This window comes from Nerophis ophidion, linkage group LG07 (genome assembly GCF_033978795.1).
Source record: "Nerophis ophidion isolate RoL-2023_Sa linkage group LG07, RoL_Noph_v1.0, whole genome shotgun sequence".
Classification (NCBI taxonomy): Eukaryota; Metazoa; Chordata; class Actinopteri; order Syngnathiformes; family Syngnathidae; genus Nerophis; species Nerophis ophidion.
In genome coordinates, this window is record NC_084617.1 from 44,385,750 (window position 1) to 44,401,895 (window position 16,146).

The 16,146-nt window shown below is 42.6% G+C and overlaps 1 protein-coding gene across 2 annotated transcripts in view; it reads left to right on the forward strand.

The window, feature by feature from the left end:
* The window catches only part of kiaa0825 (KIAA0825 ortholog), a 523,244-nt gene extending 507,578 nt beyond the window's left edge, over positions 1-15,666 (forward strand). For both annotated transcript variants that reach the window (XM_061906242.1, XM_061906241.1), the window contains one exon: positions 14,979-15,666. In XM_061906242.1, the coding sequence (XP_061762226.1) occupies positions 14,979-15,153 (175 nt within the window). In that variant the 3' untranslated portion in view covers positions 15,154-15,666. The remainder of the gene's footprint in view (positions 1-14,978) is intronic.
* The last annotated feature ends 480 nt before the right edge of the window (positions 15,667-16,146 follow it).

The following is a 16,146-nucleotide window of genomic DNA, read 5'->3' on the forward strand; positions in this document are numbered from 1 at the left end:
AAGTATGCAGCAGCAAAAAAATAAATACATATATATATATATATATATATATATACATATATATATATATATATATATATATATATATATATATATAGTTTTGTTTGGTTTTTAATCGTCTGCAACAAAAAACTTGAATTTACCGATAAAATAAATATATCGCCCAGCCCTCGTAAAAATATAATATCAGTAAAAATAGGTAAAAAGTCCTAAGTCAATAAATTTAGGCCTTATGTACATTGAGGCGGATAACTTATTAAACAAATAATTATTTAGCCTAAGCATCGTGTCAGCCACCCTAACAAACCGTTTAGGCTTCCCCTCCTTGGATGATTTTTTACACAGGTAAGTGTTCTGTGTATTTCTTGAATCTCTGGCTCTTAGCTCTAAATGGACTCATTGATTGTTTACAAACTGGGTTCAGAGAGAAAGTGACGCCACTAAGACCACGCGCCACACAGGAAGTGATGTCAGAAAGAACACGCCACAGCCAGCTTCATAACAGACGCTTGTGGAAATCACACATGAATACCTTAAAAGAAGGAAACGCGCGTGTGACAGTCTCTTACTGTCGTCACTCGGGTTCAGCAGACCACCAAGGAAAGACATTTCTTTAGCAGGTTTGACTTATTTATTTTGCAATAAAGCTTGGCTGCAGTTTGGATCACTTTTCAGCTTCTTCCTCCACTGCTCGTTCGCCGGTCGCTTTTCAGCCGCCATCGTCGTTGTCGTCGTCTGCTCTCTGTCGGTCTTGCTCTTCAAGCACTGCATCTGCTGCGGACCCTCCAACTCCTTCTCTGATCTCTCCTCCTTCTCCCCTTTTATACAGCAGGAGGAGACGAGTTAATTGTGTGCAGGTGTGTGTGTCACGCACCTGATTTAGATTGTGGAGGCATTGCTACCAGCAAGCCCCGCCTCTCCGCTCCACCGCATTCTCCGCCTCCTTGCCGCCTCTCCACAGCGCGATTGCAGCTATTTGGGATACAACATATCTCAGACGGCAACATAGCAATGTTGAGCGGTGGTTTTGGATAAAGCCTTGAAGAACGGCAGCATGGTGGAATATCTTTGTCACCGAGGAAAGGCAAGAGTTCTTTCGAATGTCCAGGTCAGCTGTGATTCTACTTAGCGAAAAATGTATTTCATTTGTTGAAGGGGAGACAACGAGAATGCGGGCTCCTGTGGACAAGGGAGGACTACAGAAAACAGCGAATGCATTCGGACTGGGAAAGCAGACTGTCAGTTATTGTCGGCGATGTATGTTGAGCGATTACTCATCCTCTAGTTTTATACTCCATACCTATTGTGAAGCCATGAAGTGGTTGCGGCCATCAAGTACGACCGCCAATTCCGGCCTACAAGTACAGTGTCCTGACCAGATATCTAGATCCTTAGATTGATTGTTTTAAAAATGATCTTTATTACATTTACTTTCACACGTCCATTGAAAATATGAGGGCTTCACGGTGGAAGAGGGGTTAGTGCGTCTGCCTCACAATACGAAGTTCCGGCAGTCCTGGGTTCAAATCCAGGCTCAGGATCTTTCTGTGTGGAGTTTGCATGTTCTCCCCGTGAATGCGTGGGTTCCCTCCGGGTATTCCGGCTTCCTCCCACTTCCAAAGACATGCACCTGGGGATAGGTTAATTGGCAACACTAAATTGGCCCTAGTGTGTGAATGTGAGTGTGAATGTTGTCTGTCTATCTGTGTTGGCCCTGCGATGAGGTGGCGACTTGTCCAGGGTGTACCCTGCCTTCCGCCCGATTGTAGCTGAGATAGGCGCCAGCGCCCCCCGCGACCCCGAAAGGGAATAAGCGGTAGAAAATGGATGGATGGATGAAAATAGGATTCACGTTTGATGGCTCAGGTGTGATTCACTACAATAGTCTGACAGCTGCTGATGGAGAGGCAAGCAAGCTTTACTGTTAAAAAAAATGTGGCGATAGTCTACATCGAAACACAGGATAAGAATACAATTCCAGGTCAGAGGTAACTATGCGCACATTTTTATTCGTGCATGCGTACTAGGCCACATTGCGCCGACGGACGGGGAGGGGGTCTTAAACGGTGGCATTGTGTGTGTGTGTGTGTGTGTGTGTGTGTGTGTGTGTGTGTGTGTGTGCGCGTACGTGTGTGTGTGTGTGTGTGTGTGTGTGTGTGTGTGTGTGTGTGTGTGTGTGTGTGTGTGTGGACAAGGATAAGGCTAGGTGAGATATAGCCTGGATAACCTTAGTGTAGAAAGGGCTTTAGTCTCCGCGGCTGATTATCTAATTGTCCCTGTGCATTATTAGATACATTTTTCCATCAAATTGTGTTGAGATTCCACATATGGATGACATCGTAACACAAATATTAAGAAATGACATAGTCTTTAATGAGCCCAACAATAATTCCTCCATTAAATTGCGCCACATTTGAGTGAACTCCTTAGTAAGAGGTGAGAAAATATAAATTGTCGAATTGTTTCATCTCATACAGTGTGCATTACTGAATGTGAAGGTAAAAAGGGAAAATACAGAACAGAAACTATATTGTGATGTTTGAGTTGATAACCTTTCAAATATATTTTCAAAGTCACAATTTTAATACATTTGATTTCCTTAATCTAGTCTTTCATTTGAATAAAACCTCCTTTTTTAATTTGCTGCTTTCATGGTGCATTTTTGGAATCTGTCCTGTAAAATGACTGAAGTTGTGCATCTTTATCATTCAGTTAATAACCTGCTTATCTCAGCTCAAAGCTTACGCTCTTAATTTATTGGACATCACTTCTGATTATTAGCTTAAAACCAGACTGGGTGTCATTCGCCCCGCGCGGCGTCATGACGCTCACACCCAAAGACGTGTGTGGCAGCCCATTGCTCACACTCAAAGACAATCTCCCATGGCATCAATCCTGTAAATATATGACTCTTAATATGTGTGTCCTGTTCTGTATTCAGAGGAATCGCCGAGTCAGCAGCCCCAGCATTAATGCATGAAAAATGAGGAGAGCCCGGAAGAATTAGAGAGTACGACTCCGCCTTATTAAGATGTAAATTCCTGGGGAAACTTGGCAAAATGAGGATAAAGCGAAGTTATTGTCAACTTTAGTCTATTTATGCATTTCTAAGAGCCTCTGTTGTGTTGTCGAAATTAGATACACTTGTCAAAGCACCTTTCTTTGTGCTCATTTTCACTACACGAGCCATACTTAACGACACAATTTACACTTTGGGCAACATTATCTGGTGACAGTGTACATGGCAACTATCATGGTAATTCAGTCTGTGCGTGCTGCTTCTGTGTCGTCGCTCCCCACCTCTGCCTCTCGCTCATTTCAAATTTGCACTTAACACCCTCGTGGGGAAAGGCTTCTCATTCATCAACAGTGTTTGTCCCGGTGACAAGCGGGGCGCCTCCTGCATATCAATATCAGCTAAGACAATGCTGAGCCTGTAACCTTCAGCTAAATGTCATTCTGCTTAATCCTATTTGAAAATTAAACATTGAAAAACCTTTAGCGTACCTTCCCCTCTTCCTTCCGCTCTCACTCGCTTCTTTGTGCACTGCCTAAACTCGACTCCCTTTTCTACTATGCAACATTTGTATGTCTCAATTAGGGTTGCATGGTATATCGGTACAAGTATAGTACTAATGAATCAAGAATGGTACTATACTCTGTTTGAAAAGAACCGGTTCCCCATCTTTTTATTTTTTTATTTTCTACCAGGCATGACGCTGCGTCATCCCGTCATGGCATTGCTGTTTTTTGAGCAGAGTAGCATGTTCGGCAGCGCACAATCACAGAGTACTTACAAGCAGACACAGTGTGTAGACAGAAAAGGGAGAAAGGGCACATTTTGGCCTAAAAACTGAATATAAATGTGAAGTTATAAAACACCCTCAGGAAGAGATGCTTTAAGACATGGCTAGCTAGCTAGCAGCTAACATCCAACTGCAGTCCGCAGTGTTTTAGCAACTTCTAAATCGCCAATCCTCACCTCTGTGGCGACAAATAAAATAAGTGTCTTCCATGTACCATTATCACTGCAGGACGAGGAATAGCTAAACATGCATCACTACACACTGTAGGAGGATACAATAGCTCACCGGCGTCACAATGTAAACAAATGCCACGGTTGGATCGACACCTGACATCCACTGTAATGATATCAAATACAATGACGTATCTACTATGATTACATCGATATCTTTTATTGTCACAAAATATTCTTTCAGTTTTTTTTTTAAGGTATATTGTGTTTATAAACTCAGGAAAAACGTCCCTAGACACATGAGGACTTTAAATATAACCAATGTATTATCCTGTAACTACTTCATACCTACATTTGTGGCATTTAATGTAGTTATCAAGTAGTAACTAATGTAAAGTAACAAACAACTGAAAAATAAGTTATTATTAAATTTTAACAGAAGTGTAGTCTATCTGTGTTGGCCCTGTAATGAGGTGGCGACTTGTCCAGGGTGTAACCCACTTTCTGCCTGAATGCAGCTGAGATAGGCTCCAGCACCCCCGTGACCCCAAAGTGGACAAGCTGTAGAAAATGGATGGATGGATGGATAGATAGAACATGTTAAAACAGAAAATAAGCAGATATTAACAGTAAAAGAACAAGTTGATTAACATTTTTTTTTACAGTTTGTCCCTCTTAATTTTCACAAAATAAAAGAAAGATGAATGGCCCAATATGTAACTGCATACGTAAGCAGACTAATTAGGAGCCTTTGTTTGTTTACTTACTACGAAAAGACAAGTTGTCTTGTATGTTCACTATTTTATTTAAGAACACAATTACTTCTCAATTGCAATAAGAAACATATCTTTGAATTTTTTTGTTAAAATAAAGCCAACAATATAATTTTTTGTGGTTCCCCTCATTTAGAACAGTATCAAAATACATTTTGATACCGGTACCAAAGTATTGGAATTGGGACAGCCCCTATTTCAATATTTGCATTGGAAAAAAAGATGCATGTGTTTCTCTCTATAAGGGCAGTGCTTGTGAAAAAGTGGGGATGACATTTGTTCAGTCAATTATTCAAACGATGAATGAAAATGAACTTGATAACTTGGTGAGCCTCGATAAATTGCCATATGCATGCATTTTTACAGCGCTCTTTGCATCGGTTTCGACAGCTGCAGACGTTTGTACGACGTGAACAAACAGTAATAATGATAACCGCGGTAAAACCCCTAACTAGTATTATGGTATTAAGGTAAAATGATCAGAAAACCTCATTGATAACCACATATTGATGAAATTATGGACAAACCAGCATTAGCTTGCTAGCTAGTTTAAATGCTAAAACAAGAGATATTAATGTATTTCCCAATTAAGAAATGCCATACCCCAATCTACTGTAAATGTAAAAAGGTTCCTTATGTCTTCTTATTTCTTGTGACCCTTCTGAAGAAAACTGCAGATGACTTTTGAAATATGTCAGGTAAAAATTCCATCTAATATACCAAAGATATTGTCTGATTACAAGACAATTTTAAAATGATATCAACACTTTACTGTTTAAACAACTAAGATACAGTATTGTCATTGAACATAAACGCTGTGCTGATTTTGCACAAAGTGATCAATATAAACTCCACAGTGTCAAGTTGAAACAGACGAAAGGTGTGTTCAACAGGAAGTGAACTTGCGTAATATCACATAAACTAGAAGTAAAATCAAATGATCACCAAATTTGCATTTATTTAAAAAAAAAATCTGTAACGTCTACAAATTAATGTAGAAGAAGATAAACACATTTAAACATCCAAATAAAAATAATATTACTCTTTATAAGACCCGAACAAAATGTAATGCTTCCTCTGCCAATAATGTATATTGTGTGTCTATTTATTTCAATTCAACTTTGTTGAAAGATTTTAGTGTGTGTATATATACTTTTTAAAAATGTTTTTATTCAGTATGTCCCACCCCTCCTTTAAACCTATTTTATTTTGCTTTTGTTTGGGATTTTTATTCAAGTGCTAAATGTTGCAAAAAGATACAGTATATATTATTTTTTATAATTTGCTTGTTATATATATATATATATATATATATATATATATATATATATATATATATATATATATATCTATTCATGCATAAATGTATACATATGTAAATACTGTATTTGTATATGTGTATATATATTTATATATACATATTTATGGATATGTATATAATGTATGTATATATGTGTATACATATATATAAATATATATATGTATATATATATATATATATATATATATATATATATATATATATATATATGTATATATACAGTGGGGCAAAAAAGTATCTAGTCAGCCACCGATTGTGCAAGTTCTCCCACTTAAAATGATGAGAGAGGTCTGTAATTTTCATCATAGGTACACTTCAACTGTGAGAGACAAAATGTGAAAGAAAATCCAGGAATTCACATTGTAGGAATTTTAAAGAATTTATTTGTAAATGATGGTGGAAAATAAGTATTTGGTCAACCATTCAAAGCTCTCACTGATGGAAGGAGGTTTTGGCTCAAAATCTCACGAAACATGGCCCCATTCATTCTTTCCTTAACACGGATCAATCGTCCTGTCCCCTTAGCAGAAAAAAAGCCCCAAAGCATGATTTTTCCACCCACATGCTTCACAGTAGGTGTGGTGTTCTTGGGATGCAACTCAGTATTCTTCTTGGTCCAAACACGACAAGTTGAGTTTGTACCAAAAAAGTTCTATTTTGGTTTCATCTGACCACATGACATTCTCCCATGTGCTCTCTGGCAAACTTCAGACGGGCCTGGACATGCACTGGCTTAAGCAGGGGGGACACATCTGGCACTGCAGGATTTGATTCCCTGGCGGAGTAGTGTGTTACTGATGTTAACCTTTGTTACTTTGGTCTCAGCTCTCTGCAGGTCATTCACCAGGTCCCCCCGTGTGGTCCTGGGATTTTTGCTCACCGCTCTCATGATCATTTTGACCCCACGGGATGAGATCTTGCGTGGAGCCCCAGATCGAGGGAGATTCTCAGTGGTCTTGTATGTCTTCCAGTTTCTGGTAATTGCTCCCTCAGTTGATTTTTTTCACACCAAGCTGCTTGCCTATTGTAGATTCACTCTTCCCAGTCTGGTGGAGGTCTACAATTATTTTCCTGGTGTCCTTCGACAGCTCTTTGGTCTTGGCCATAGTGGAGAACGGAGTCTGACTTTTTGGGGCTGTGGACAGGTGTCTTTTATACAGATAACAAGTTTAAACAAGTGCCATTAATACAGGTAACAAGTGGAGGACAGAAGAGCTTCCTAAAGAAGAAGTTACAGGTCTGTGAGAGCCAGAGATCTTCCTTGTTTGAAGTGACCAAATACTTACTTTCCACCATAATTTACAAATAAATTCTTTAAAATTCCTACAATGTGAAATTCCTGGATTTTTTTTTCACATTCTGTCTCTCACAGTTGAAGTGTACCTATGATGTACCTCTGTCATCATTTTAAGTGGGAGAACTTGCACAATTGCTGGCTGACTAAATTCTTGTTTGCCCCACTGTATACATAAATATATATATATATACATGTATACATATATATATATATATATATATATATATATATATATATATATATATATATATATATATATATATATATATATACTGTACATACAGGGGTAGATCCTTGGCTTTTGGCTGAGACCAGATATCTTGAACTCAAAAAACGTTTTGACCACTATTCTTGACACTTTCTTGATAAAAATAAAATGAAAATAAATGAACATAAAGTTCGGGGTGGGGTAGAAAACAGAACAGGAATTAGAGCCACGTTTCAGGGAGGAGTATCCAATATAAAGAACCACATATTTACATAAACAGATCGTTCCACCTCACAGGTGGTAATTGCAACTGTGACAGTGGCAGGTCTGCAGAGAAAAAGGATGTCTTCCGTGGCCAAACACACATTGCATCAGAGGCTGAGTCTACATTAAAGTGCTTTGCGTAGCTGTGATGTAGTCATGCTCCGCGCCCTGTTGTTGGCGCTCCAAACATAACAATATAAAACATGTTTGAAGATGCAATGAGAAATAGGAAAAGGAGGCGGGGCGAGATTGCAATGAAATTGCAATCATTTTGCAGTCAGACAGACATTATTCTGCCGTGGACAAAGCACCAAACGCAGCTCACAGACAGCCGTATGGATTTGATTGACCACAGTCACCTGTCCAGCGACTCCATTGAATTAGTACCCATGGCCACTGAGCACCAGAGTTCAGCAGACTTACAGCTTCTGGGGAAAAAAAGCTGCTGTTTTTCAGTCCGGTGGTCCTCCTCCCGATGATCTGCACGCTTCTGCCTGAGTGAAGAGGCTAAAGAAAGGCTGTGCTTTCACCAACCTTGCAGTGCCTTCCTCTGCTAGGTTGTGCAGCTGCTGTGCAAAAGCCTGTCAGAGTAAACTGCTGGAAATGTTGCTTTACCTGAAGTTTAGGAACCACATTATAAATTTGGGTCTTGAGATGAAAAGATAATTGTGTTGGGATGTCGCATGGCTGCAGTTGTGTGACCTCAAGTATGCAAAAATCCAGGAGAGCAGAAAGCAGGTAAGATGATTTTAATTTCATCAAAGTAAAATATATAAACAGAAAGCAGTCTTGCATGGAGATGTTCCCAACATAGGTTTAACTTCGAGCACTGAGGAGTGCTCGAGTGAAACATAAATAGACCTATGTTGATTGACCGCAGCTGAGGACCGCTGCCAATCAACGGCGAGTGTGACAAAAACAGTGCTCAGCGGAGTAAACAGGAAGTATGACAAAATAAGAGCACTGAACAGGAAACAAAGTACAAAACACGAAAAACTATCAGAAAGTAAGTGACAGATCGTTACAGGACCTCCCCCTCAAGGAACAGATACCAGATGTTCCCTGGAAAAGAAAAATGGAAAAAAATGTCCACAAAGTAAGGGAGGATGGAAGGAGGATTTGGTGGAAGGTCGCCAAACCTCGTGTCCCCGCAGCCAGCGAGGGAAAGTCAGGTGGCGACGGCGCGTAGAGCGCCGCTGGAACTGGCGGGGCGGGCGGCCACGGAACAGCCACATCATTGGCCGAAAAAGAGACGAGTGCATCCCGCGAGGAGGACGCCCAGGGCACGGCCACATCCGCGGCTGACGTGGAGGCGGGCGCGCTGAAGCAGGCCCGGAGACAGCAGACAAAGCGGCGGGGGCTGCAGCCAAAACAGATACCTCTGCAGGAGGCGGCTGAGGAGCCGATGTTGGTGCCGGCGTGGAAGCGGCAGACGTCATCAACGGCGTGGAAGCGGCAGACGTCATCAACGGCGTGGAAGCGGCAGACGTCATCGGCGGCGTGGAAGCGGCAGACGTCATCGGCGGCGTCGAAGCGGCAGACGTCATCGGCGGCGTCGAAGCGGCAGACGTCATCGGCGGCGTGAAAGCGGCAGACGTCATCGGCGGCGTGAAAGCGGCAGACGTCATCGGCGGCGTGAAAGCGGCAGACGTCATCGGCGGCGTGAAAGCGGCAGACGTCATCGGCGGCGTGAAAGCGGCAGACGTCATCGGCGGCGTGAAAGCGGCAGACGTCATCGGCGGCGTGAAAGCGGCAGACGTCATCGGCGGCGTGAAAGCGGCAGACGTCATCGGCGGTGTTGAAGCGGCAGGCGTCATCGGAGGCGTGATTGTTGCAGATGTCATCGGCGGCGTGAAAGCGGCAGATGACGCCGGGCGAGGAGCAGCAAATGCTGGCCGAGGAATAGCGGATGCCGGCGGCGACGAAGCCCGGCGTGGTGCTGCTCTTGGCGGCGTTGGGGCTCGGCGTGGAGCCGGCGTTGGGGCTCGGCGTGGAGCCGGCGTTGGGGCTCGGCGTGGAGCCGGCGTTGGGGCTCGGCGTGGAGCCGGCGTTGGGGCTAGGCGAAAGCCCGCCAGGGACGTAGATGTCTCCGTGGAAGGAGACGCTGGCGGGGATGACAGCGGTGTGTGCCTGGCTGCACCGCAGTGTATAGTGGGCCCCCCTCCACTAGGTGGCTGCCAGACACCGTTCACACATGCGGGAAAACGTGCCTGCTCGTCGGAGTCCCCCGGTGCGAAAACCAGGGACGGGCGGGAGGGGACCAGGAGGAGGGACGAAGACACGTCCCGTGCCGAGTCCCAGCAGGAGGACAAAAGCGACCTCACTGTGGGCTCCACTGGAGCTCTCGGCGAACCAAAAAAGAGAGCGGGAGCTGGCAAAAAGAGCAGCCGGGGAGCAGCCGCTGGAAGCTGCGTAGGAGCAGGGAGAAGCAGCTCAGCAGACGACGGGAAGGATGGCGGCGGCGGACGTGCCGGTCGGAGAGCCGCAGTCGGCGACGGAGCCGCAGGAGCCGCGAGACGTGAAGGAGGAGGCGGGCGCGCCGGTCGGTGAGCCGTAGCCGGCAGCGTTGCCGAGAGGAAGGATGGCGGCGGAGGACGCGCCGGTCGGAGAGCCGTAGCCGGTAGCGTTGCCGCGGGAGCCGCGAGGCATGCAGGAAGTGGCGGACGTGCTGGTCGGAGAGCCGTAGCCAGCCGTTGAGCCGAGAGGAAAGATGGCGGCGGGGGACGCGCCGGTCGGAGAGCCGAAGCCGGTGGCGTTGCCGCGGGGAGAGGGTCCGCGTCTGTAGGCTGGGACCGCACAAACCTGGCCTTCAAGTCCTCCAGGAATTGTGCGGTCCAGAACGTCGGCTGAGGATTGCCGACAGGGATTCTCGCGAGGTCACAATTTTCTGGCTCGAAGTTACTGTTGGGATGTCGCATGGCTGCAGTTGTGTGACCTCAAGTATGCAAAAATCCAGGAGAGCAGAAAGCAGGTAAGATGATTTTAATTTCATCAAAGTAAAATATATAAACAGAAAGCAGTCTTGCATGGAGATGTTCCCAACATAGGTTTAACTTCGAGCACTGAGGAGTGCTCGAGTGAAACATAAATAGACCTATGTTGATTGACCGCAGCTGAGGACCGCTGCCAATCAACGGCGAGTGTGACAAAAACAGTGCTCAGCGGAGTAAACAGGAAGTATGACAAAATAAGAGCACTGAACAGGAAACAAAGTACAAAACACGAAAAACTATCAGAAAGTAAGTGACAGATCGTTACAAATTGAGTCTTTCCAATATTGTGAAAGAAAACATATTTGCTAGTTTTAAAGTGTCATGGGGTCCCCACATGGTAGGTCCCACAAGACTTTTGTTTGATTAAATCTTGAAATGTCCGAGGACCAATGATGGTGACTACTTGTTGGCACAAGTTAACATTACACATATGCGTACGTAGGTGTACGTACAACAACAAGATATTCTGGTTGATTTTCAGAATTAAATGATCGATTTCTTACTACTGTTAAAAGAAAAAAAAAGATAAATCCAAGAAAGCTAACTGACTCCCGTGGTAGCAATTGTGTTAGCTAGCTACTAGAACTGGCACGGTTCATGTTGTTGGATCATGGATGCAGATGGTATGGGATGGGTATGTTCACCTCAGATTCATAGTGATGTCGCTCTGTTCTACCAATCTTCCAACATAAGATGACAAGAATTTCTGTAAAACTAAGGATTAATGATCCTTTTTCTGTGGACTCATATAAATTGTGTTCTACGCCAACGGTGTGTTTAAGGTGTGACTGAATGTTGGAATTTTATGTGCAGTTGTGTAGAGCAACTGGTCTACCATGACAGTCAAATGACTACAGTACTCCATCCATCCATTTTCTACCGCTTGTTCCTTTCGGGGTCGCGGGGGGTGCCGGAGCCTATTTGGGCGGAAGGCGGGGTACACCCTAGACACGTCGCTACCTCATCGCAGGGCCAACACAGATAGACAGACAACATTCACAATCACATTCACACACTAGGGCCATTTTAGTGTTGCCAATCAACCTATCCCCAGGTGCATGTCTTTGGAGGTGGGAGGAAGCCGGAGTACCCGAAGGGAACCCACGCAGTCACAGGGAGAATATGCAAACTCCACACAGAAAGACCCCAAATTCAGAATCGAACTCAGGGCCTTCGTATTGTGAGTCACATGCACTAACCCCTGTCCACCGTGCTGCCCCGACTAGAGTCAATGAAGTGATAACATTGTAATCCTAGAATACCAAGTTTGTAAACAAGGAGAAATAGGGCCATTGAAACATGGCTCATAGTTCCAGTCACTATCGTGGAGGCGCGGACTTAACGCTCATTCATCCTCCGTGGTGTGCTTGATGTTTCCCTCTTGTTTTCATGTGTTTTTTTGCCTCTTCGTTACTTCTGCACTGTTTTTGATGCTTTTTTTGTGGACTTTTTGGAGCTGCACCAAAGACCAGCTGCTGACTCTCTGCCACAACGGAGTTTGCGCGACGAAACCAAAGGAGTCGAGACTAGGGGTGGGCGATATTGCAAATTTGGGTATCGATACCGATCCGATCCGATACCGGCCAATATCGCCGATACCGATACCGGAAGTGTCGTCATCTGATGATGGGGGGGGGGGCTATCGATACTTTTGAAAAACAAATTTGTACTTTTGCCTTTATTAATTGATTATGATAATAATACAACACAGGACAACGATTTAAGTAAAAAAATAAAATATTTATTACAAACGTAATATCAATAGCAATAAAGTAATACAAATAAGGTGCAAACAACTACTGAACCTGGCTTGTCGCCTCAAAACACACAAACACTTAAGGTAAATAACAAAACTCTAGTTATTGAACAAAGTTGTAAACATGAACACAAAACAAAAGAACTGAGAAATTCAAATACAAATGAAATAATATCAATTACAATAAAGTAAGTAGTGCAAATAAGGTGAAAACAAATACTGAACTTGGCTAGTTTCCTCACAACACACAAGAACTTAAGTAAAAAAGAAAACACTAGTTATTAAACAGTTGTAAAAATGAACGCAAAACAAAAGAACTGAGAAATTATTATCGTTATTTTAGTGCAATAAAATACTTTACAGTTTACAACCAAGACATTAAGTCGCACTGGAAACGCACGCATGTGTGTGTGCGTGTCCGGGTGAACCTCAGAGCGAAATATACTGATGTGTGTGCACGAACGCACCAAGTGTCATGTTAATTGTATTTATTTTATTTTATTTTGGGTTGAAGATGAATTTTTAAAGTGTTTTTAAATCTCGTTCGTGACCCATCACTAGGGAGGAGGGTGGAGTGGTGAGTAGCGCTGTGCTGCGCTCACTTTTTTTTTTAAATTGGAGTGATTCGCTTAATTTGGTGAAGTATTGATACCATCACGGCAGTATCGATACGATACCGATCCTCACCAAGTATCGATACTATTGATACTTGGTATCGATACGCCCAGCCCTAGACGAGACAGGAAGAAACAGGGCTTCATAGCTCAAGTCAGGATGAATGTCACTGAATGAGCATTTCAGTCTCCCTGAATGGATTCTGGCTCATCCGCACAGACCGGACATTGTCCGACAGCTAGTGGACAGCCTCGGATGGAGTCTGCTTTCTTGGTTTCATTGTGAAATCTGTTCAGAAGTCAATACGTAGCATTTTTATTTTTGTATTTTTTTTGTTTTGTTTTTACTTTTTTAGCTGTAGTATATACACTTACAGGGTGCATCAATGCGAACACCTTAATCAATCAATTTATGTACGCTGAGGATTTGGCCATTATATCTCCCAGTGGTGCGGGGTTCCAAAAGCTTCTTAGCATATGTTCAGACAATGGAGTCAACTTTGACATCAAGTATAATGCTACATAGAGTATGGTAATGATATTTAGTACCAAAGTCAACTGTTGGCTTTATTATGAGAAAATGGGAGAGTTTAGGAACAACAGCAATTCAGCCACAAAGTGGTAGGCCCCGTCAACTGACAGAGAGGGGTCAGCGGCTGTTAAAACGCATAGTTCAAAGAGGTCACCGACTTTTTGCTACAGGTGCTACAGAGCTCCAAACTTATTGTGACTTTCAAATTAGCCAATGTACAGCACGCAGAGAGCTTCATTGAATGGGTTTCCATGGCTGAGCAGCTGCATCTAAGCCGTACATCAACAAGTCCGATGCAAAGCGTGGGATGCAGTGGTGTAAAGCACGTCGCTACTGGACTCTAGATCAGTGGAGACGCGTTCTCTGGAGTGATGAATCATACTTTTCCATCTGGCAATCTGATGAACGAGTCTGGGTTTGGAAGTTGCCAGGAGAACAGTACATTTATGACTGCATTGTGCCCGGTGTGAAATTAGGTGAAAGAGGAATTATGGGGTTGTTTTTCAGGAGTTGGGCTTGGCCCCGGGTCTGGTGTGGATGAACTTGACCGGCCTGCGCAGAGTCCTTAACCTGAACCCGATAGAACATCTTTAGGATGAATTAGAACGGAGACTGAGAGCCAGGCCTTCTTGACCAACATCAGTGTGTGACCTCACCAGTGCGCTTTTGGAAGAATGGTAGAAAATTCCTATAAACACACTCCGCAACCTTGTGGACAGCCTTCCCAGAAGAGTTGAAACAGTAATAGTTGCAAAAGGTGGACCGACATCATATTGAACCCTTTGGGTTAGGAATGGGATGACACTTCAAGTTCATATGTGAGTCAAGGCAGTTGGCCAAATACTGTTGGCAATATAGTGTATATATTTTTTTATTGATGCTTTTGTTTATTTATTAGATGTCTTTTTATTGCGTATGCACGAGCACTGTTTAAATATTATATGGCTTTTATACTGTATATTTTTTTTGTTTTGTTTTATGTATTGTATGTGATCGTATGTCTACTTGGACATTGGAGCTTGCAATAAAGCTTGATTGTATGTAGAAATGGCAGCTGGTTGCATCTTTTATGTCCTTTATGTTTCCCTTTTGTTTTCATATGTTCTACGCTTTTTTGTGACATTTTGTATCTGCACTGCAACCACATAAATTCCCCATGGCAAAGCATCTACAGGGAGGAAGTCAGTGATGTTCTTGTTCCTGTTCTGGACACGACCTTTCACGCATTCTCCTTGTGTTTCCAGGTGGGAGATGCAGGACGGTGCAGAGCTGCAAAAAGATGAGAAAACGACGGTGGAAGAACTCCGAAGAGCCTATTTTGTTTGTCACTGCGGCGCAGGACTGCAGGAGTCTCGTGAAGCAGATGAAAAGATGGCGGAGCGGACCCAGGGGGGGTCCGATAAAACTGCTGCCCAATAACAGTCCAAGGAGTTGGAATTTTTATCATGTTGTAAATGTTTACTTGTAATACACACTTGCGGCTCTGCAAGTGTTTGCGTACAGGATGCTGCAGGGTTACACTATATGTGTCCGCATTGTGTGACAGGAGATCTCGATTCTCCTGCATCAGCCCGCACATTTCTTTGTGGAGAACATCTTCTCCAATCAGTTCTGGGAAACAGAGAAGCCACATTTGTTTGTCCAGGACGAGATGGGACTCTGTGATCAGTTTTTTTGTTTCTTTTCAGGGAGTGAGTGTGATGTTGTCAGCATCCTTTTTTTCTTGCTGTCTGGTAAAAAAGCAACATAGAATTACAGTTGAATGAAGTTTGTTTTGATTGTGTTGCAATCCGTTCCAAAATCTACCTCCCTCTGTAATGTCAGTCAGTATTTGTGCATACTAGGATATAAAGTGTATTCTAGGTAATTAAATAATGTATTTTTTAAACATACTGCATAAATACTCTAGATACAATAAATAATGAGATTAAAGTTGTGTTGAGATTTTATTGAATTGCCTATTTTCTGCATGCTGCAAGTGTTTCAGGTCAGTTTAAAGACCATTTTTGTTGCATCGTGTGACCCTCTTTGTTCAATACAAGGGGTCCCCAAACTACAGCCTGCAATCCCAAGTTAAAAAAGAAAAAAATATAGACATTTATATTCAATAATTTTTTTTATTATTATTATTTTAAATATGTCCTTTCTAATCCATTTTCTACCGCTTGTTACTCTCGGTGTCCGCTAGCCTCTCAGGCAATTCATTATGTCTAAATATAAATGTTCCTATTTTCTCATATATATATATATATATATATATATATATATATATATATATATATATATATATATATATATATATATATATATATATATATATATATACATGTATGTATATATATATATATATATATATACATATATATATATATACATATACATACATATATATATATATATATATATATATAT